Below are 22,738 nucleotides of genomic sequence, written 5' to 3'. Positions count from 1 at the left end.
ATCTGGGTATAATGCTTAAATTATCCCAAAGTACGAAATTTGGTTTGGAAGTCATAAGGTACATATAGTACATAATCTGCAGTATCCCAAATTAAGATTAATAAATTCAGTGATACGGTTAAGGTATTAGTATCCAATTCTTTGGGTACATAGCTCATAAAAGCTTATACTAAGAGTAGCTTGTGGAAAGCAAATACAGCAAAGAGTGAAGATTGTCCGTCAGTAATTGAGAATTTAGGATTGGTTGCCCCTTAGAAAATACAGTACAGAACACTGGGAAGTATTTCAGTTACTTTCCCGACTTTGCTTCTCATTGGCACTTGTCCTCATTCCTCTCGTACAGTTTCCGTGCATTGCATGAGTGAACTAGCTTCAAGGCTCTAATGAAAACAAGTACATCCAAATTATCCCCAATAAAACCATTTGCGGCTTCTCAAAAATGAGTATTCTGTTACAAAAAACTACTGAATATCTTTCATGCTGTAGTTAACTTTTTTCCCTTCCTTCTCTGTCTCTCTTGCTAGGCATTTGTGATTCTCTTCCAAGATTGAGTTTTGCTGAGCTGCCTGGGGTAGTGAACAATTCCTATCCTGTTGGGACCGAACTGAAATACTCCTGTCGCCCAGGATATATATTGGTCCCTGGAAGGTCTCCTGTAGTTACATGTCTTGCAAATTCAACATGGTCAGTAGACCCTGAATTTTGTGTTGGTGAGTGTCTTTGTTGCTTTTCCATTTCAATTGATGTGCAAGCCATCTTGACACAGTTAGGAACCTTATTTACTTTACATACAATAGTTTAGTTATATATTACAGACTTATAGAAAGAGACCTTCTAAAAACGTTAAAATGTATTACTGGCACACGAAACCTTAAGTTAGAGTGAATAAATGAAGACTCGATACACCACTTCTGAAAGGTTGCTGACCCCGGGTCTAGAATTTTGGGTTCAAATTGCCACTTGAATAAAAATGAAATGTACAGTGTAAAAATCATTTTAATTTCTATAATTCTGCTATTCAGAGAGGCAAAAATGATGATACGGTGCCCGGGTTTTTTTTTTGTTTTGGCAGAGTGGCGCTTGGTGGGGGTTGTTTTTGTTTCAGTGGGGCGGTGCTTTTTGGGGGGGGGGTTGGTTGGGCCGGCAAAAAAGTTAGAGCGGGCCTGATCTCTCCAGCTCGAGTTGGCCCCCTAGCTGGCCTACTAGGAGTGTGGGTGGGAGCTAGAGAGTTGCTTAGGCTGGAACTAGTCATGCAGTGGGGACTCAGCTACTTTGTGCTGCTGATCCAATCCCTATCTGCACCTTCACCATATTTTTGCACTGTGGTTGCTCTTGTTCGGCTAATTCTTGTTTAGATAACTTGACCTAGCACAACAGTGAAGACGCCTTTAGTTTAAACCCCTGGCTGTGGGAAGCTTGTTTGTTCTTATAGGCTACTGGAAAACCTGAGCAACCCCCTACAACGGGGCTCCCCTGGTCTGTGGCAGGTCCCTGTAGCATCTAAGGCATCTCAGGATCCTTTTCAACGAGGGCGGCTGTGTGAAATTAGTTAAAATAAATCTTTCTCCTATTAAGTGAGAGTATGTTCTTATGTTTTTCTGATAGGTCAGCGTGGGCCCAACCAAAGGCTCCATTGTGTTGTCCATGATACTAATCTCATAGAGCGCTTCACTACCAACAGAGAAGTGATATGTAAGTGCCGTGATGGCTTTGTTAAAATCCCTGTAAAGTCAGACACTGCTGTTTGCCTTTCAAACTTAGAGTAGTCAACCAATGCAGAGTTTTGTAGTCGTAAGTAATTTATTTTCTCTGGAATAAATTTGCTCGGGCCATGACTTGTGCTTGATTCAGGAATGTGTAGTTTAAATCGACAGGAATGGGAAATAATTTTATATTTGAGTTTTGACTGCACAGAAATAGATGGGGTGCCTCCATTCTCGGGATGCTCTTACAATTTTGCTGCATCACCTGGAAAATATGAAATAGTTGTTTCAGAAATGATTTACCAGCATAGTACCACTTATATTCCAATATTGCATAAAGGTCCCAGTTGGGTATCATGGGCCTCTTGTGCTAGGCTCTGTACAAACGTAATGAAGAGACAGTTTGTCCCCCAAAGCAGCGGTTTTCAAACTGCGGGTTGCGACCACTACTAGGTCATGGAATGATTATATATGCACAAATAGCCTCATTGTACGCAGTGTGTAGCCAAACGTTTAGATTTGGCAAATTCTTTCAGTTAGGCTAAGTGGGTTAGGCTGTTTGGTGGGTCCTTATCCACCTTCCACTTTCCAAAGAATTCCCACAGCGCTCTGACCATGGACCATTTCTTTGATTCCTCTCAAAAGGAGAGTGAAGTGGCCAATACCGTGGGTAAGGAATATTATTGTGTGGGCTGACTGATGGCATCTCTAACGAGAGGGATGGGGGCAGGGACCTCCTTTTTGTTGTGTAGTTCTACAGCACTTAGCACAGTGGGGCTCTGAGTCATGACTTGAGCCTTCACGCACTATTGCAACACAACTAATAACACTGTTGGCTGCACTAGGGGGTAGTGTGTGAAAATCTTCTATCGCTCTATGGCATCCAAGCACTGATCACTTCAGTGGCGCAAACTATCTTTCTTAGGTGTAGATTTTCCTGTAGCAAAGACAGTTAGTCTCCAAATCCATATGGTTATCCCAAGGATGGGAATTCAGGAGTAGATAATTTACAGCCGAGAGAATTAGCTCTTGGAATGACGATAGGAGTAATGCACCTAATGCATGTGGATCTTCTGCTTTCTACAGTTTTGACGGTATACCCAACAGAAAGAAATATTAGAGCAAATAAAGTGGGTAAAACCCTGGGAGGGAGTTGACTCTAGCAGTTTGACTGCTTTCACTGGCATGCTTGGGGGCTTTTCTTCAAATGTCTTGGGGAGAGAATATGAGCAGTTGTGGATTTGCTTCTTTCAAATTCAATGTTTTGTCCTGTGCCTGGCAAGATAAATTTCACTCCAGTCTGTTTGTGCATGTTGATGTCTTTACATGCCAGGAATCTCTGCCGGCTTTTTGGTATTTAAAATAGTCAGTTGTGTAGAGAGCACCTCAGGTATTTTATAAAACTTTATTTTCTGTACAGGTTCTGTGCTGAACACTGCTGGCAACTCTGCTGAGCCTGAAGGTGGAGGTGATGTACCGAGAGGAGAGAGAAAACACTTGAGCTCTTAGACTGGGTAGCGCAATGTGTGTGGTGAGCAGGGATGCCTGGCTGTAGGGAACTTCAGAACTGGAGCTGGCCACATACTTTCAAATGTTTTTCAAGTCTAGTACACTAAGGAACCCCTGAATGTTGCTGATCATATGCATGAGATTGGAATTATATTGAATTTCTGCCAAAAATAAATAAATTAAAAAATTCCTTTCTAGTCAGTAACTTAGGGAGACCACAACAATAAATTTGTTCGTAAATCAGCAAGATTTCTTTCTCTGGGTGTGTGTTTGGTTTTTTTTCCCCCTAACTTTTTTTTTTCTCCATTAGCCAGTTTCCTGCCTGGTTTTTAAAATGTTTTTCTTTGAGCTTTATTTATACAACAAAAAAGAACCCAAACTGTGTGTTCTGCCAACACTGAAGCCCTTAGTAAACCTGAGTCCTACACCTAGAGTTATGATGAACAATATGAAATAATCTATTTGGATAATTTGAAATACTGATTCCAGTGCTTTTCACATCTAAGAATATGTCTGCAGTGCAATTCAAAATCTGTGGCTGGCCTGTGCCAGCTGACTTGGGCTCCTGGGGCTCGGGCTATGGGATTGTTTAATTGTGGTGTATTTGTGCTCAGGCTTGATCTGGGGTTGTAGGACCCTGCGAAGTGGGAAGGTCGCAGGCCCAAGCCCAAATATCTGCATCACCATTAAACAGCCCCTTAGCCCGAGCAAGCAGGCATGGGCCAGCTGCAGGTGTATAATTGCAGTGTAGACATACCCTATCACTGACCGATGACAACATGCAGGATATTCTGATACCCCATCTAGACAGCCCACGTGTAATGATTCTTTGCTTACTCAGTGTTTTGGCAAACACATGGCTGGCCAGTGCAGGCTTGGAAAATGAGAGCCTAGAAGCATGTGTAAGAGAATGGTTAACACCCCTTGGTTTATATTGTAGAAAGTCTTTAAACTGAGATTGGTTCATCCATTTTTGAAATGGTTTTCCTGCCAGTATTACAAGATACGTATGTATGCAATCTCTTGAAAATATGCTTTTCTTCTTTGTGAGGTTCTCGAGGGATCAGATCATGATTTCCATAGCTAGTGATTATTCATTTTTATAATGTGGTGTTTTATGTGACTCCATTAATTTTTCATTCATATCTGGTATAATCTAGGGGACTAAGTGTGGCTTCATATGCATAGATTGTGGATGAGTTTCTGTAGGTTATTGATATGAATATGGTTTCATATTTTAGCTCATATTTTGGTTCTCTTTAGGGCCTGGCTTTGATACACGCATTGGCATTTCTGCCATCGCCATCGCCTTTGCCATTAGTAAGTAACTTAATACTGAAAAAATAATTAGATGCCCTAGAGCTATGACTGTGTTTTGAGGTCCACAATCCAGGCTATTTTACTATTGCACTTCCTCTGTCTCATCCCCGCTCCCCACTTAACTCCTAAAGGTCATTGGATTTAGGATTCTTGAATTTCTCTGCCACTGACTAACTTTTTGCCCTCTGGTGCCATGAAAAAAATATGGCCATAGTTGAGATTGGACTGCCATTCCCTGGAGAGAAGCCTGTATTAATGCTCTTACTTATTTTCTCTGTCTGTAGTCTTGTAATTTGTTCATAATATTTTCCTGAACTAGGAAACCTGCTGTGATTCTGTCTTAATTTTCAGAGTAGCAACCATGTTAGTCTGTATCGGCAAAAAGAACAGGAGTACTTGTGGCACCTTAAAGACTAACAAATTTATTTAAGCATAAACTTTTGTGGGCTAAAATCCACTTCATCGGATGTATGCAGTGGAAAACACAGTAGGAAGATACAGACAGATAGATATAGAACATGGAAAAAATGGGTGTTGCCATATCAACTATAACAAGTGTAATTATTTAAGGTGGGCTATTGTCATCAGGAGGAAAAAAAAACTTTTGTAGCGATAATCAGGATGGCCCCAGGAGCGGCGCAGGGTTTTTTTGGTGCACTAGTGCAGGCTGCTCGCCGGTGCCCACGGCTCCGGTGACCTGCCGCAGGCGTGCCTGTGGACGGTCCGCTGGTCCCGCAGCTCCAGTGGACCTGCTGCAGGCGTGCCTGCGGATGTTCCACCGGAGCTGCGGGACCAGCGGACCCTCCACGGCACATCTGCGGGAGGTCCACCGGAGCAGTCTGCCGCCTCTCCCAAATCTGGTGGCCTAGGCGACTCGCCTTGGTGCCTAAATGGAAGCGCCAGCCCTGGATGGCCCATTTCCAACAATTGACAAGAGGGTGAGTAACAGTAGGGAATAGCTTCTCTTTTGTGTAATGACCCATCCACTCCCAGACTTTATTCAGGCCTAATTTAATGGTGTCTAGTTGCAAATTAATTCCAATTCAGCAGTTTTCTATTGGAGTCTGTTTTTGAAGTTTTTTTGTTGTAGTATTGCCACTTGACCACTATACTTACCTCATGCCTCCAGCTTTCGTCCTGACCACACACAGTGATCCACTGTCTACAGCCAAGCTCTAAGATACAACTGCATTTGCTCCAACCCCTCAAGACAGAGACAAACACCTATCTCTATCAAGCTTCTTACAACTACAATACCGCTTGCTGAGTGAAGAAAACAGATTGACAGAGCCAGAAGAGTACCCAAAGGGCAGTCCTCACTCTCACAGATCTTGGGAGACAGGCCTGTCCTGCTTACAGACAGCCCCCCACCTGAAGCACAATACCCACAAACCCACAACACCTACCCACAAAAACACTAACCCAGGAACCTATCCTTGCAACAAAGGATAGGTTCCTGGGTTAGTGTTTTTGTTGTGTAGTGTGTGGTTGCTGGTGGGTATTTGCTTCAGGTTGGGGGGCTGTCTGTAAGCAAGGACAGGCCTGTCTCCCAAGATCTGTGAGAGTGAGGGATTGCCCTTTGGGTACTCTTCTGGCTCTGTCAATCTGTTTCTTCACTTCAGCAAGTGGGTATTGTTGCCAGCTCAGTCCATATCTATTCAAGTGACATCATCATAGGACTTAATCACATCAGAGACTTGTTCACCTGCACATCTACCAATGTGATATATGCCATCATGTGCCAGCAATGCTCCTCTGCCATATACATTGGCCAGACTGGACAGTCTCTGCACAAAAGAATAAATGGACACAAATCAGACGTCAAGAATTATAACATTCAAAAACCAGTCGGAGAATACTTCAGTCTCCCCGGTCACTCCATTACAGACCTAAAAGTGGCAATACTACAACAAAAAAACCTTCAGAAACAGACTCCAGTGAGAAACTGCTGAATTGGAATTAATTTTAGCCCACGAAAGCTTATGCTTAAATAAATTTGTTAGTCTCTAAGGTGCCACAAGTACTAAAGTACACAAGTACTACTTTTTGACTTAATTTTGTGTGCACAATATTGGGGAATACAAGGAGAGTGAAGAATCTCATTCACCCCTGCTCCCTCAAGAAAAGTTTCATGTCTGTAGTTCTGTCTTGGGTGAGAATACTTCCTCCACACTTAGGGCTGTGTATTTGTCTGGTGCTCACCAGCAATGGAAAGGATATAAGCCAGGAAGGGAAATTGTCAGAAGATCCAAGCAAGCCCTTCCTAGGTTGGATTTGACAGCCTAGCATCATGGGAATAAGAAAGTTGTTATTTATATAAATGAAGTTCCTACCATTCAGTTAGTCAGTCTGCAGTGCAAAGGGCTCCACTTACCAGAGCCTGGGTGTTTAGTCATCATGCTAGCAAATTCTGAACACATGTGCAACCCTTTCCCAGAGAATACCCACAAAGGCTGTAGTAGCTTAACCTTTGTGAACGGTTTTTTCACTGTATAGGCCCCCATTCATCAAAGCACTTAAGCCTATGTATAAATCTCACTGAAGTCAATCAGAATTAAATATGTGCTTTAAGTTTGTTTAAGTGACTTGTTAAATTGGAGCCATAGAGCAGCTTTGTCAAGTAGTGGGTAGGTTCCCTGTGTGCTTGGAGCACAGCCATGCTAGAGGCAGCTGTTAACAAGCAGGTTTTTAGCAGTTTTCTTGATCCATGTGGACTGAGAATATGCAAACCCAAACTACTGTGCAGTCTGAATTCCTGTCGAATGGTTCTAAGATGCAACAGTCCCTATGTGTTAATCAGGGAAAACTCTGCTGAATTTAAATGTAGTTTTAGCTGGCCCAATCTGATTAGAGATTTTCATTTGCAAGCTCAAGATTGAGAGAATCCAACACATGCGGATGAATTCATTTTCATTTTCTAATTTTTATGTATTCTTTTAAAATATTTCGTCAGTCAAGGAAGAAATTAAATAAGTCAAACTAAACCTTGGACATAAGAATACATCCTATGACTGGTTGAGAAAATTCCTTAAACAGCTTGGAGGCGCTTGAAGGGAAACAGATGATATAAAGCTTGAACATCTTGAATGTTAAGTAGATTGAGTACTGAACATTATTCTGAATGAGTTAGAAATCTAAACATTCAGCAGTGTATAGACAAATTCAAGATGTGATAAATTGGGAGATCCAACATCAGAACCATTTTTTGGATAAGCAAGGGCTTCTCATGATTTTTGATCTGGGATACAAGAGGGGCTTTTCCATACGACTTATCTGTGAAGTTTGCTAGCTGTGTTTACCAAAATGTTAAATAAAATATAACTTCATTGCCTTATTCCTGGGGTTTTTTTCTTCCAGGTGTTATCATCATCGTTTATATTCGAAAATACCAAAAGAAAAAATGGTAAGCTAGCTGAAGATTTTTTTAATTCTTTACTAATTTTCAACTTATCCTCATGGCATTTCATTACTGCACGAACAGGTATTTCCTTCTGAGATTTACTCTACCTTCTCAGCAGGGTTTGTCTTTTCTTGCATGTACCTGGATGTCAAGAAGAGTTACATATGTGGTGCTCTGAAAATGCAGCTTTGAAGGAATGATGTTTAGTTGGTCTGGAATAAAAAAAACACAACACAGCCGTGACTGGTCCAGGTCAGCTGATATGGGCTCGCAGGGCTAGGGCTGCAGGACTGAAAATTGATGTGTAGAAATTCGGGCTTAGACTGGGCCCAAGTCTGGGATCCTGCCCTCTCTCAGAGTCCCAGAGCTGTCTTTTAGTGTGATTTAACAGTTTGAAGCTAGAATGAGAGTCAGCATCGTGAAATGGTTAGCTCTCCATGGACTGCCTGCAAAATGCTCCATGGACCATAGTTTGAAAATTGTTGGACTAGCTGATGCTGTGGTCCAGTACATGACCATTGTGCTTCATCAATGAATAAGTCCTAAATGCACAAGAAGGAAAAGATGATATAAATAAGACTGCAGGTTATGCAAACAAGACAGAGCCATGGATGTGTGTTAGGCTGCTCCAGGTACCATGAAAATACAAATATCGCTGATGGATTTAGAAATTCTTTGTTGCTGTTGTTTGGTCCAAAACTACTTCTCCAAATTTTTGCTTCCTTTAACCCTTCCCTGTCTGCTCCTTAAGTTGCACCGCACTGGGACACAACCCCCTAGCTGCGCTCTAGTTTATTTCAGCAGGAATTCTGCACATGGAGTGGCTATGGCTAAGGATCAAAGTGTGCACCTTCAAAAATGTTTCTTCTAAGAGGCATCTCAGTCTTCAAACCTGCAAAACATCAATATGGCAAATTAAAAACCCAAAGCGGGATTTGTGTAGAAGTGCTCATGAAGTTGTGTTCTCATAGTACAGGCTTTCTTTGTATCACTGCCAGATAATATTGTCTAAAGGCTTTTTAAATAGTTCCTTTACTTTATAACCTATTCACTTGAATAATATTCCCCTAGGGTTCATTTATACTGAGATGCCTTTGACTTGCACCTAATATCTAGTCTATTTTTAAACTAATTTTTATTTTAAGATTAATTTTGTTATTGACATGTTGGATTGTGTGAAGTCTGCCTTTTACTGATTAACTTGGTTACTCTTTCAAGGTGACACCATCTCTTGTTAACTGTTGTGAAAAGATTTGCATATTAGCCTTCCCATATAAACAGGTTTACAACTAAATTTTAAAAAGCACCTGCCCGGTATTGTTTCTATGATGAGTGAGATTTCTAATATGACACTCCCTGGAATCCATACAAGTAAAGCCAGTGATGAGCTTCTTAAAAAAAAAAATTGATTTCCAAGTCCCGAGTAAGCTAATAGACTGCAGCAGCCTACAAACAATAATTGGCTCAATGCCCTACTAAATGGGTAGAACAAAATTCTTCAGAAATTCATTCTAACATCTAGAATTTCCCCCTTTCCTTCTCATTTCTCACTAAACGTTTGATTCTAGTGAGTGTTTTTAAGGAGGCTTATTTAATAGTGTGGACTACTGGACTTTATCCCACTGAAGTGAAGTTTATGCTTATGCATTCCTGTTCCGTTTTGTCATGATCATCAAGCAGGTAGCTTGTTTAAGATCAGCTTTATATTCAGAAGCCCAGTTTGCAGTGTTGTTTGAATAAAATATCCAGTGTTGGCAGTTCATCAGTGAAGATACTCACTCAGCAGAAATGCGCTTTTACTGTAGCAGAAGTAATCCAATGTCGTTGACTCTCATGCGTCATAGATTTCATAGACCCTAGGACTGGAAGGGACCTTGAGAGGTCATCGAGTCCAGTCCCCTGCCCTCATGGCAGGACCAAATACTGTATAGACCATCCCTGATAGACGTTTATCTAACCTACTCTTAAATATCTCCAGAGATGGAGATTCCACAACCTCCCTAGGGAATTTATTCCAGTGTTTAACTACCCTGACAGTCAGGAACTTTTTCCTAATGTCCAACCTAAATCTCCCTTGCTGCAGTTTAGCCCCAATGCTTCTTGTTCTATCAAGAGGCTAAGTGAACAAGTTTCTGCCTCCTCCTGTGACCCCTTTTTAATGACCTGAAAACTGCTAATCATGTTTCCCCTCTTGTCGTCTTCTCTTTTTCCAAATAAAAAACCCAGTTCTTTCAGCCTTCCTTCATAGTCATGTTCTCAAGACCTTTAATCATTCTTGTTGCTTTCTCTGGACTCCTCTCATTTCTGCACATCTTTCTTGAAAATGCAGTGGCCCAGAACTGGCCCATACTCCAAGTGAGGCCTACCAGTGCAAGAGTAGAGCGGTCTAAGAATGACTTCTCGTGTCTTGTTTACAACACACCTGTTAATGCATCCAGAATCACGTTGCTTTTTTGCAACAGTTTCAACACTGGTGGACTCATATTTAGCATGTGGTCTAACTATGACCCTAATCTCTTCCTGCCTACTCCTTCCTAGACAGTCTCTTCCCATTTCTGTTGTGTGAACTTGATTTGTTCCTTCCTAAGTGGGAGCACTTTGCATTTGTCTGGTAATTGAACTTCATCCGGTTTACTCAGACCATTGTTCTCCATTTGTCCAGATCATTATGAATTTGACCTGTCCTTCCAAAGCGTTTGCATCCCTTCCCAGTTTGATTGTCGCAAAACTTAATAAGCGTACTTTCTATGCCAACTCTAAGTCTGTTGATTGAAGATATTGAACAGAGCCCGGTCCAAAACAGACCCCTAGTTAACCCCACTTGTTATACTTTCAGCTGGGATTGGGAGCATTAATAACTACTCTCTGAGTACAGTTTATCAGCCAGTTATGCACACCTTACGTAGTCCCATCTAAAATTGTATATTGCCCTAGTTTATCGATAGGATATCATTGCGAGGATCCTATCAAATGCCTACTAAGTCTAGGTAACCAACATCCACTGCTTTCTCCTTTATTCCCACAGGCTCGTTATTCCTATCAGAGAAATATCAGATTGGGAATTGGATTTGTTCTTACAAATCCATGCTGGCTATTCCCTATCACCTTACCACCTTCCAAGTGTTGCCAGTGATTTCTTTAGTTACTTGCTCCATTATCTTTCCCTGGCACAGAAGTTAAACTTAATGGTCTGTAGTTTCCTGGGTTTTATGATCTTTTTATAGATGGGGCACTATGTTTACCTTTTCCAATCTTCTGGAATCTCTCCCTGTCTCCCATGACTTTCCAAAGATAATACCTCCTCTATTAACTCTGAGTATTCTAGATGGGTCATCAGGCCCTGGTGACTTGCAGGCATCTAACTTTTCTAAGTGATTTTTAACTTGCTCTTTTTTTATCTTCTAAATCTACCTCCTTCCCATAAGCATTCACTATGTTAGACATTCCTTCAGACTTCTCAGTGAAGACCGAAACAAAGAAGTCATTAAGCATCTCTGCCATTTCCAAGTTTCCTGTTCTATGTCATATTGCCATGTGCAATTTCTTCCATGCTATGAAATCTAGTGGGTGCTAAAATTTCACTGTGAACAATATTGAAAGAGAACCAACTTAAATGTGGTTACTGCAGTCTTGTTTGTATATTGCTGGCAAAATATAGGTAGCAAAATATATGCTCACCAGACAAAGAAAATTAAATACTAGTTTGTTCTTGCTTTTATTGAGCTGTTGAGTCTGCAAGATAAATTATACTTATACAAAAGTGACTCTGTGTGGGAATAGCATTCTGATTAAGAGACCTCATTCCCATGGCAAAAATACTGCTTGTTTTGTGAAATTTACTTGTACAACACTTATCCCTCTTGGTGAAGGACAATGATAAAGGGTACAGATATACACCTAAAAATTAAATGCCTGATGCTGAATATTTTTCTGTATTGTTAAAACGTAATCCTTGTGAGAATTTTTTACGTTCTTGAAAAGTATAGGGGACATAAAATAAATCATTTGCAAAATCTTATTTTGAGAACATTTTACAGAAGGAAACAATGTTTTCAGTATCTTGTCCTTGCTAGCTGTAAAATTCCAAAACTGTAATGCTTCTACCACTGCGCTTGGTAGAGAATTCCACTGGTTAATACATCTTACAATCAAAATATTTTCCTAATATTCAGCCTCCAATTTTTTCTTTATACAGTTCTAGTTTTATAAAAAGGCTTCATCTTTAAAAAAAAAACAAAAAAACAAAAACTACTTTAAATTCAAATTGTTTGTATGTGAACATATTTAATCAGCAAATGTTGTCTCCTTTCTTGCTATTCAGTTCTTACAGTGTAAAACCGGATTCCTCAAAGCATCAAATTACCACAGAACACGATTTCCATATGAATGAATCAAAATGTAATTTGATCTTCAAAGGTATATATCTTTGTAGAAAAATATTTTCCTGTACCCAAAAGTATGCAGGTGGTGTGGTGGTTTTCTGATTAAATGTCATCAGAGAGTAGGGTAGAAGTTTACAATATTAAATACAAATTGAGAATATAAATTACTTCTATGGGTTATTTCTTCTTTTTTTTCTTCCATGTCATGAACAAAAAAGTTTCATTGGAGAGAGAAGGTGGGTGAGCTCTGTGTGGCTGGAAAGCTTGTCTCTCTCACCAACAGAAATTGATCCAATAAAAGATATTACATCCCCCACCTTGTCTCTCTAATATCCTGGGACTAAAAGAGCTACAACTACACTGCATGCAAAAATATTTCATGTAATATTATTTGATTATCTACTAAAACTCTGCATGTCTGTTTTTCTGCAACTACAACAAACTTGAACACTTTGTGTGCTTTGTCTGTTAAATGCAGTATGTTGAAAACAGGTATTTGTCTAATATAAATATTATTTCCATTTCATTATTTCTGTTATGATATAGGTTCTTATACCACGCTTATCAACATCATATCTGAGCACCTTCCGCTAGCACATTAAGCATCGTGACTAACATCTGTCATGTTGTGGTTATTCTCTGATCCTCTCCCCGAGGGGAGAAAGGAGTCCAGTCTTCTTTGGTAGGTTTTCGCTGGAGGGCAGGGAGCATACGTGGTGGCTTTTTAATGTGCATTCTGTTATGTATCTATTAGAGAGGGCAGGTCAAAGAAATGCGTCTTTCACTTGGAGTGGAAGGTGATAAGGTTTGTGTCGTTTCTGAGGGAGTTCATTGCACAGTCTCAGCCCGGCTCCAGAGAAAGTTACATCTCCCATGCAGAGGAGCTTGATGTTTATTGTAGAGAGGAGCGTAATTGTCAAACGTGATTTTTGTCCTGGGGCCTTAGGCAGTGCTGTAGATATCCTGGGTTCAGGCCACGTAGTGCCTTGATGATAAGGACAGAAACCTTGACTGTGATCCAGTATTCTATAGGAAAACAATACTGTGGTGGCAGAACTGGAGGGCCAGTGGGGGCTAGCGCCTCTGTAGTGGAAATAATATGGGGGCTGATCTATATTCTCCTCCACCCCCAAACAATATTTAAGTGCCTGTGGGGAGAGTGAAATAAGGCAGCCCGGGCTTTGCTCTTGCTGTGTCCCAGGGCACTGGGCAGAGGACATACCTGGAGGCAGGGAATGGAACTGGGCTGGGTGAAGCCACATCATTGCGAGGGGGGCAGACATTTCCTCTCCGGAGCAGGAGACTGGGTTGCGCAGGGTGCCCAGGGTAGGGAATCAGGACCAAGGACACTGCCCTGACCATTTCCTTGGCCTGCCATGGCAAGGTTAGTGCCTGCTCTGCTGCCAAGGCTCTCTCTGGGAATGTCTACACAAGAATAAAAAACGTAGTGACTGGTCTGGGTCAGCTGCCTGGGGCTCACATGGCTTGGGCTCCAGAGCTGAAAAATTGCTGTGTAGATGTTTGGGCTCAGGCTGGAGCCCTGTGAAGGGGGAATGTCCTAGAGCTCAGGTTGCAGCCTGAGGCCCCCCCCCATCCCCCAAGCGTGAGTCAGCTGACGAAGCCCTGTATCCAAGTGTAGACGTACCCGCGGCGCCTTGGACTCCTTGATGCACACCCCCCCAACCCAAACCACAGCCCTCCACCTTTTCAAGTCAAGCTTCTGCTGCTTTTGAGCCAGTGTGGAGAGCAGAGGACAGGTGTGATGTGCTCCCAGTAGCCTTCCATAGTCTCCTATTAAGAATGAAGGAGAAAATCATATGATGTTCTTTGGGTGAAAAATAACTATATAAAACCAGAAAGATTACAAGCAAATACAAGATTTCATCTATAAGGAGGCAGCATTGCATGTGCTAATTCCCCAAATGGATTATATGGCGCTCTGAGTGTGTAGTTATAGTATATGGTGCTTTAAAACAGGTATGTGAACTAAAGTAATTGCTTAATTAAGTTTAGTATATATCATAAAGAAGCTCACGTGGATTTCATAAGGACTATGCGGTATTTTACGCACCATTCACATGGTCCATTGTTTAAATAAGAATATTCAGTGTGACTAGACACTGAAGAAACTAATATCCCGCTATAAAAATGTTGTTTATGTATATCTATGTAGGTGCCATTCCTGGTGCAGAGCAGAACTTCTAGAGGAATGTTCCAGCTCAGCTTTGTTTTGTAGTGGGAAGAAGAGCAGATTCATGGATAGCCTAGTTCTCCGTTAGTTAGCTTGCGTAACTATCAACATTTTGTCATCAGTCACTTTTTTGTTGTTTGTCCCTTGCAGTTATTACCTCTGCTAACAAATTAACCCTAGCCCTGTGACATCCAGAATGCATGTTTTCTCCTGCTTTTTCTAAGGTTTTGCCAATAAGAAAAAAATGCCATAACCTCTGCTTTAACTTGAAATGAGTTTAAAATATTTCTGTTCTATCCAGTTAAACATAATACAAGAACTAGTATTTGTTCCTGACAATACTGAAAAGTCCAACCAATGAAAAGTTTAGTCTAAATGAATACTTTGAAATCTAAAGAAAGATGTGTATAAAACTGAAGTATATAACTATTTTGATTGATTGTTTATCTTCCTTTTGCAGTATAAATGACTGATGCTGGCTGATGGCTGTGGTTTACACATTAACAGACATTGGAAGAAAACATGGAAAAATTAAGAGATAAATGTCGTACATTTGTACTGAAATTTCTGTAGTAAAAATAGAGCCCTCTCAGGTAACTGTTGTTACTTTCGCTACAACTTCTTTCCTCTGTTGAGCTGCATTTGAGTAAAGCAGAAAGACCAGAGGTGGATCATTGCTCTTGCCCTTGAAAATGGCTTCTGAAGCCAGCAAGGCCGTTGGCAGCATCAAAATTACTTGCTCTTCTGAACATGCACCTGGTTCCTTATTAGGCCTCTCCATAGCACTAAATGTTTCCCCTTAAAGAACATAGTCACCATCAGAGCGTGGCATGGTTTGAATTGTGAGTTGTGGCTGTAACTGCAGACAGCAAGAGAGAGCCTCTTCAAATCCCTACTTACAAGCTTCCATCATGGAGTGTGTATTACTCTTTAAAGACAAATTTAAAGATGCCAGACACTAGGTGGAATATTGTAGATTCTTCATAAAAACATCCATCCTGGGTCAGACCAATGGTCCATCTAGCCAGGTGCTTCAAAGGGAATGAGCAGAACAGGGCAGTTATCAAGTGATCCATCATCCTCTCTCAGCCAGTCCCAGCTTTTGGCAATCAGAGTAGGGACACTCAGAGCATGGGGTTGTATCCCTGGCCATCCTCCATGTACTTCTCATTCTTTTTTTTTTTTTAACCCAGTTATAGTTTTAGCTTTCATGTGACCCTTCTTCAAATTTACTCTCCATTTACAGATTTTTTTTTAAGAGATTCTACAGAAAAAAGCCAACTTTTGTTACCAGCTCCACAATGTGTATTCTTACCTCAAGCTTGATATCTAGTGTGTCTCCCCAAGAGAAAATTAAAAGTAATGTGAATTTACATATGGTTCCAAAGAGGCTCAGTATACTCCCTACTGATTTGCTAAAAATTCTCTCAATGTGAGAATAAGAAATAACATTTGTTTCCTTGCAATCCTCTAGCACTTTCTTATAAGAAGTAAGCTGTATGATCAAAAGTGTGCTCCTGAGTTCTCCAGTGGTTTAGTGCCTACATTCTTTTTATATGTTAATTGTCAAAAACTGTCTTTGTAGATCTTAAAATAAGCTTTTTTTATATTCAGGAAATGTCTCTCACTGCTGCTGAGAGGGGGTGTTTATAATCACTTTGTCATCTATCTTATAAGATTTAAAGGTTTTAAATGTCATTTACATCCTTTTTTGTGACCGCAAGCTGCTTTGAGTTTTATTTAGCAGTAAGAAGAAATCTTTTCCATAAATGAAGCAACTATAATTGAAGATATGTGTTATTTACAATGTCTTATTTGGAATAGGCCTTTTTCTTAAATAAAAGGGATACTGAATCAAGACTCTAGCATCCTGATATTTTTTCCACACCTGTTAATAGAAACTGTCTCATTAACTATTTAAAAATCTATTTAAAAGTCACCGGGACCAGATGGCATTCACCCAAGAGTTCTGAAAGAACTCAAATGTGAAGTTGCGAAACCTATTAACTATGGTTTGTAACCTGTCCTTTAAATTGGCTTCTGTACCCAACGACTGGAAGATATCTAATGTAACGCCAATATTTAAAAAGGGCTCTAGAGATGATCCCAGCAATTACAGACCGGTAAGTCTAACGTCAGTACCGGGCAAATTAGTTGAAACAATAGTAAAGAATAACATTGTTAGACAAATAGAAGAACATAAATTGTTGGGTAGAAGTCAACATGGTTTCTGTAAAAGGAAATTGTCGACAAACATGTGGACAAGGGGGATCCAGTGGACATGGTGTACTTAAATTTCCAGAAAGCATTTGACAAGATCCCTCACCAAAGGCTCTTACATAAATTAACTTGTCATGGGATAAAAGTGAAGGTCATTTCATGGATTGAGAACTGGTTAAAAGACAGAGAACAAAGGGGAGGAATAAACGGTAAATTTTCAGAATGGAGAGGGATAACTAGTGGTGGTCCCCAAGGATCAGTCCTAGGACCAATCCTAGTCAACTTATTCATAAATGATCTGGAGAAAGGGGTAAAAAGTGAGGTGGCAAAGTTTGCAGGTGATACTAAACTGCTCAAAATAGTTAAGAGCAAAGCAGACTGTGAAGAACTTCAAAAAGATCTCACAAAACTAAGTGATTGGGCAACAAACACAAATGAAATTTAATGTGGATAAATGTAAAGTAATGCACATTGGAAAAAATAACCCCAACTATACATACAATATGATGGGGGCAAATTTAGCTACAACGAATCAGGAAAAAGATCTTGGAGTCATTATGGATAGTTCTCTGAAGACATCCACACAGTGTGTAGAGGCGGTCAAAAAAGCAAACAGGATGTTAGGAATCATTAAAAAGGGGATAGACAATAAGACAGAGAAGATATTATTGCCCTTATGTAAATAGTTGGGGATTGATCCTGCTTTGAGCAGGGGGTGGGACTAGATGACCTTCTGAGGTCCCTTCCAACTCTGATATTCTATGAATCACTAGTTGCTTACAAAACAGAAAAGTTCTCTCCTTTCCTCTTGCAGATAAGTATCTTTACTAGTGTGGAGGGATTTTCATAACATGTCAGAAGTTGACTCAGTTCTGCTTAGCCAGACTCCTGTGGGATTGCTGTCAGAGGAAGGAGATCCCCACTGCTCAGAGCTGAGATCAGTGCTGTGGCATCAACTATGTCTGCAATCCTTCCCCCATCTTCAGTTTCCATTAGGGTGTGAACTGGCAAGGCGAGATGCCACAGAGCTACTTCTGCAGAAGATCCTGGCATTCGTAACACAGGCTTTGTCAGACAGAGGCAGCTCTACCCCTAGAGCAGAGGAGACATCAGTGAAGGAATATATATGCTCCCCACCCTGGTTCCCTCCGCATCCCCACCTATTCCCCTGGCCCTCACACAATATCCCTGATCTCAACAGGGCTCCCCACATAATGGGGCAGACTGGGGGTCCATCCGTGTGTTTGTTTTAAACAACTAAATTTTGGTCCTGTGCACTAGACTGCAGCTAGGGGGAGTTCAGTGAACTAAGATGAATTTCTCTCCTGCTCCCAGGTGTTTCTTTGCTGTGCAGTGGCAAAAACAAATGTTAAGAAGGTTGGAACTCTGAAAACAGTCCCAAAATTTCTTCTAGATAGGGAAAAATGAACCTTGCAGTCTGCCCCAGTGGTCAGTAAACTAAGGGTATTATGGTCCAAGTATCTCCTTCTTGTATGGTGGCTTTGGAAATATGTATTTTTATGTGAAAGGCCAAAGATACAAATTTAAGGAGAGAGACAGGCAGAGATTGTAAAAAAGGTGTTGAGTCATTTCCCTTGAGTAAGTTGCTGCTCCTTTGGGGTATTTAAGTACAGTAACTCCTCATTTAAAGTTGTCCCAGTTAACATTGTTTCGTTATTAGGTTGCTGATTTATTTTAAGTCGTGCAATGTTCCATTATAAAGTGATTTGGCTTGTCCCATTCTGCCCGCCTGGCCCTCCTGCTGGGAAGCAGGGTCTGGGTGCAGGGGCTTGCCCCATTGCTTCAGCCTCTGTGCCTCCATCCCGCTCCCTGGCAGGAGGGCTGGGCGGGCAGAGTGGGGCAAGCCCCATGCACGCCGACCCCACTATGCCACTGCCTCAGCCAAGCTTCATAATCATCATTGGTGAGCACAGTATTAAATTTTGTTTAAAATGATTTAAAACTTACAGTGTATATTTATATAATGTCTTATCTGGTGAAAAGAATTCCCTGGAACCTAACCCCTCCCCATTTATGTATGTGTCTAAGTCCTGGTTTCAGCATCTCTGTGATGCCTGAAACATTCTGCCTAACCCTCAGGAGGAGGAGAAGGTGGTGGTGCCAGTGTCCCCCTGATAACTTTAGCTCAGTTTTCCACTCTGGGTACATACTTAGTCTCAGAGCCAGAGAGACTCTGTAGTCGGGTGGAGCAGACAGTCAGCAAGAGACACTAGCTCCAGTCACTTTCATTGTTGTTTCCCCAGAGTGCAGCAGCTTCAAGTGGCTAGACCAAAGGAGCCCCCATCAGAATATCTCATAGCCAGTGGTTACAGCACTCTGCTGAGAGCTGTAGGAGACCTGTGTTCAAATCCTTTCTCCTGCTGTGCCTCATGGGGGAATTGAATCTGGGTCTCCCCACATCCCAGGAGCTCACTATGGGGTCAAATGTTATCAGGTGGGTACAGCTAATGCCACCTCTAGCCATTTTATACAGAGTGAGGCAGGCACCTAACTCATTCTGGTAAGACACTGAAGTTGCCTGACTCCAGAGGAGGAGTCCCCAGAGCTAGCTGACTATCTCTGTGAGAGGGGTGGGGCTGAGGGGCAATTTCTCCTCAACATCGCCCATTGGCCAGTTTAGGTGGCTCCTTGCTTTGCGCGCTGGCTTTGGTGGATCACAGGCTAAGGCGCCTATCACCCTCTATTCCTTTGATAGACTCTCAGGTGCCTAACTCAGACTTTGTGACTCAGTGATTTTCAAGGGGCCTGAATGTTTCCAGCTGCTCAGCATTGCAATGCCTAACTCCTTTTGTGCAGCCCGGTCCTACGCTTTCTGGGTCTCCAGTTCCTCAACTCTATAACATGGGGATAAACCTTTCTCTCTCTCTCAGGGAGCCTGTGAGGATAAATCCATGTCTGCAGCTGGAATATGCATTATACTAGTGCCTGTGTTGATTTTTGTAAACTGCAGTGAAGGAATAGCTGCAGGGTCAGACCTGCAGATACACAGAATATCTCCTTTCAGACATTCGTGCAAACGAAAATCGTTAATTATGCTAATGTTAGTGAATATACCATATTTTATTGTCTCTAATTGTTCACAGCAAAAGTGGAATCCCATCAGAGAACAGATGAAATGATAGATTAATGTGAATTTCTTTAAATGCAAATGTCTGTTTCAGAAGGTGTTCCTGGTCATTTAGTTAAAAACAGGCTTTCATGGGGGAAATAGTGAATTTCATCTGCCTAATCTGTGACTTGGCCACCTGGTACTACACATAGCCAGCCCTGTTAATAGGAAATGATATGAAAGGAACAGGGTGTGTAGCAGAGGGAAGATCAAGGACCTCAACAACATGTCTGCCCCCACTGCAGATTAGAAATAGAGCATACCTCCGCACATTTATCTGCATTCCCGTGAACACGGTCACCTGTTGGTTGTTTTTTTTAATGTACTGCCCTTACTGCATCTTGAAGGACATTTACATCATGCAAGCAAAGTCCTCACTGCAACTAATTTTCCTATTATCTAAAAATCACATGATTTATCAGTGCGTTGATAAAGGGCTTAGTTACCTTTGAACCAGTTACTATTTCCTGGATTATACAGTGCACTTATTTAATCTTCATGGTAAGTCTGTAATAGCTACACCAATACCCACTGGCCAGTGAAAATCTAACCTTTGGGTCATTGTACTGCACCACTTTCTGTTAGGCCTAGTCTACACTATGCGTTTATACCGAATTTAGCAGCGTTAAACCGATTTAACCCTGCACCCATCCACACAACAAGGCCCTTTATATTGATATAAAGGGCTCTTAAAACCCATTTCTGTACTCCTCCCCGACGAGGGGAGAAGTGCTCGGATCGGTATTGCCATGTTGGATTAGGGTTAGTGTGGCCGCAATTCGACGGTATTGGCCTCCGGGAGCTATCCCACAGTGCACCATTTTGACCACTCTGGACAGCAATCTGGAGTCGGATGCACTGGCCAGGTAGACAGGAAAAGCCCCGCGAACTTTTCAATTTCATTTCCTGTTCGCCCAGCGTAGAGAGATCATCAGCACAGGTGACCACGCAGAGCTCATCAGGTAACAATGCAGTCTCCTGAGAATCAAAAAAGAGCTCCAACATGGACCGCACGGAAGGTACTGGATCTGATCGCTGTATGGGGAGAGGATTCCGTGCTAAAAGAACTCCGTTCTAAAAGATGAAATGAGAAAACATTTGAAAAAATTTCCAAGGCTATGATGCAGAGAGGCCACACCATGGACTCAGTACAGTGCCGTGTGAAAGTTAAGGAGCTCAGATAAGCCTACCAGAAAACCAAAGAAGCAAACGGAAGGTCCGAGGCAGGGCCGAAAACATGCCGCTTCTATGCTAAGCTGCATGCAGTTCTACAGTGCCTGGGTGCAAAGCAGTGACACAACCCCTGCCCCTTTTGAACACACCCCACCCCCACTTCTCATGCCCCACCCAAACTCTCCTGGCCACGCCCCTGCTTCCTGCCCCCTTTCCTTGCTGTCACCCGAGCTGTAGCCCTGACAGCACTGGCAGAGCTGGAGTGAGCGGTTGCGCCCCTGAGACTCTGCTGTCAGCCACGCCGTGGTCTTGGCTCCATGCTGCCAGCCCGGCACTTGAGGGCTCCTGATGCTGCCTCTGCTCTGGGTAAGTGGGTTGGAGAGGAGAGTGGCCCCGACCTGGGAACAGAATCCCCTCGGTCCCCGCCCTCCCCTGCATCAGTGCCAGGTTGGATGGGGACTGGTGCTGCAGTGGCTCCCCTGGGCCCTCCCCATCACACAGGGCCCTGGCTCCTGCCCCCATGCAGTGCCTCAGCCTGGGCTGCATCCAGCTTGGCCAGTGGGGGGCAGGAGGGTTTGAGGGGGTCTGAGCCCCATGGCAGTGACAGATACCTGCTTCCCCACCCTGGCACCGCACCTCTGCGAGCCTTGGGCCCCTGGGAGCACTTCTGCCTTGGGGGAGGGATAGTTCAGTGGTTTACACATTGGCCTGCTAAACCCAGGGTTGTGAGTTCAATCCTTGAGGGAGCGACTTAGGGATCTGGGGCAAAATCAGTACTTGGTCCTGCTAGTGAAGGCAGGGGGCTAGACTCAGTGACCTTCCAAAGTCCCTTCCAGTTCTGGGAAATAGGATATCTCCATTAATTTAAAACAATTTAATTTAAACTCTGTCCCATTGGTGGGAGTGTTAATGGTTAGGGCCTGGTGTTGGGGGTATCTCCTGTCCATGGTTGGAGGCAGGCCAGGGGAAAGAAAAAGCCACTTTGAACAGCAGGTAAAGGTGCAGCTGCTGTAGCTGACCAATTTCAGTACACGAAGTTTGGTGTATATGACTCCTAAGATTATAAAATGAGCAAGTTCCCCCATTAAAGCCTTTGGTTTGTGACTGTACAGAAATGGATTTAAAACTTCATTAAAACTAATGTTAAAATGATCCAGTACACAGGGTAAGAAAAGAGCATCTGTACATCTGGGTATAATGCTTAAATTATCCCAAAGTACGAAATTTGGTTTGGAAGTCATAAGGTACACCTGTCGCCATCAAACGACGCAAGGGGCCGGACGCTGAGTCAGAGCCACGGGGTGGGTCTCCTGCAGGTGACATCGTTCTGGTGCGTCTTCTCGCCGCCGCTTCACCCCGCGGCTCTTCTGACACCGCCGGCCCGCCATTAGAGTTCCTCGGTTCCCCGTGCTGCTTCTAAGCCGGCGCCCGGGGCTCCTGGGGCTGCTTCGCTGCCTCAGGCTTAGACTGTGGTGAAGTTGGCCCTCTGCCCGGGCTCGCGCGTGACGTGGGGTGGCGGGTCGGGAGGGAGGGTGGCGAGGAGGGCCCCCCCATCGGTACGGTCTGGCCGGGGGACCTGAGCCGAGCGGCCCCACTGGGGCCCTGGCCCAGTCACACAGGGCCCGGCCCCAGCCGATGTCCATCCAGACCCCTCAGCAACCCAGAGGCTGCGTCGGACTCGGACCCGCGAGGGCCAGGAGGCGGGCGGTT

General features: G+C 42.7%; 1 protein-coding gene across 3 annotated transcripts in view; it reads left to right on the top strand.

Moving 5' to 3' along the window:
• Positions 1-16,365, top strand: part of LOC116828710 (complement receptor type 1-like) — a 306,270-nt gene extending 289,905 nt beyond the window's left edge. Inside the window, exons 14-20 of one of the 3 annotated variants that reach the window (XR_012655701.1) lie at positions 1,606-1,692; positions 3,124-3,171; positions 4,476-4,532; positions 7,890-7,935; positions 12,254-12,348; positions 12,544-12,695; positions 14,966-16,365. Coding sequence is in view for 1 of the 3 variants with exons in the window: in XM_075064831.1 (XP_074920932.1) it covers positions 525-710; positions 1,606-1,692; positions 3,124-3,171; positions 4,476-4,532; positions 7,890-7,935; positions 12,254-12,348; positions 14,966-14,970 (524 nt within the window). In the remaining 2 variants the exon portion in view is untranslated. Of the gene's footprint in view, positions 1-524; positions 711-1,605; positions 1,693-3,123; positions 3,172-4,475; positions 4,533-7,889; positions 7,936-12,253; positions 12,349-12,543; positions 12,696-14,965 lie in introns of all 3 variants that reach the window. The other 2 variants (XM_075064831.1, XR_012655702.1) reach the window with 2 other exon arrangements.
• Positions 16,366-22,738: the final 6,373 nt, after the last annotated feature.

This window comes from Chelonoidis abingdonii, chromosome 4, assembly GCF_003597395.2.
Source record: "Chelonoidis abingdonii isolate Lonesome George chromosome 4, CheloAbing_2.0, whole genome shotgun sequence".
Lineage (NCBI taxonomy): Eukaryota > Metazoa > Chordata > Testudines > Testudinidae > Chelonoidis > Chelonoidis abingdonii.
The sequence above is the reverse complement of the archived record's forward strand: the minus strand, read 5'-3'. Positions and strand labels throughout refer to the sequence as shown.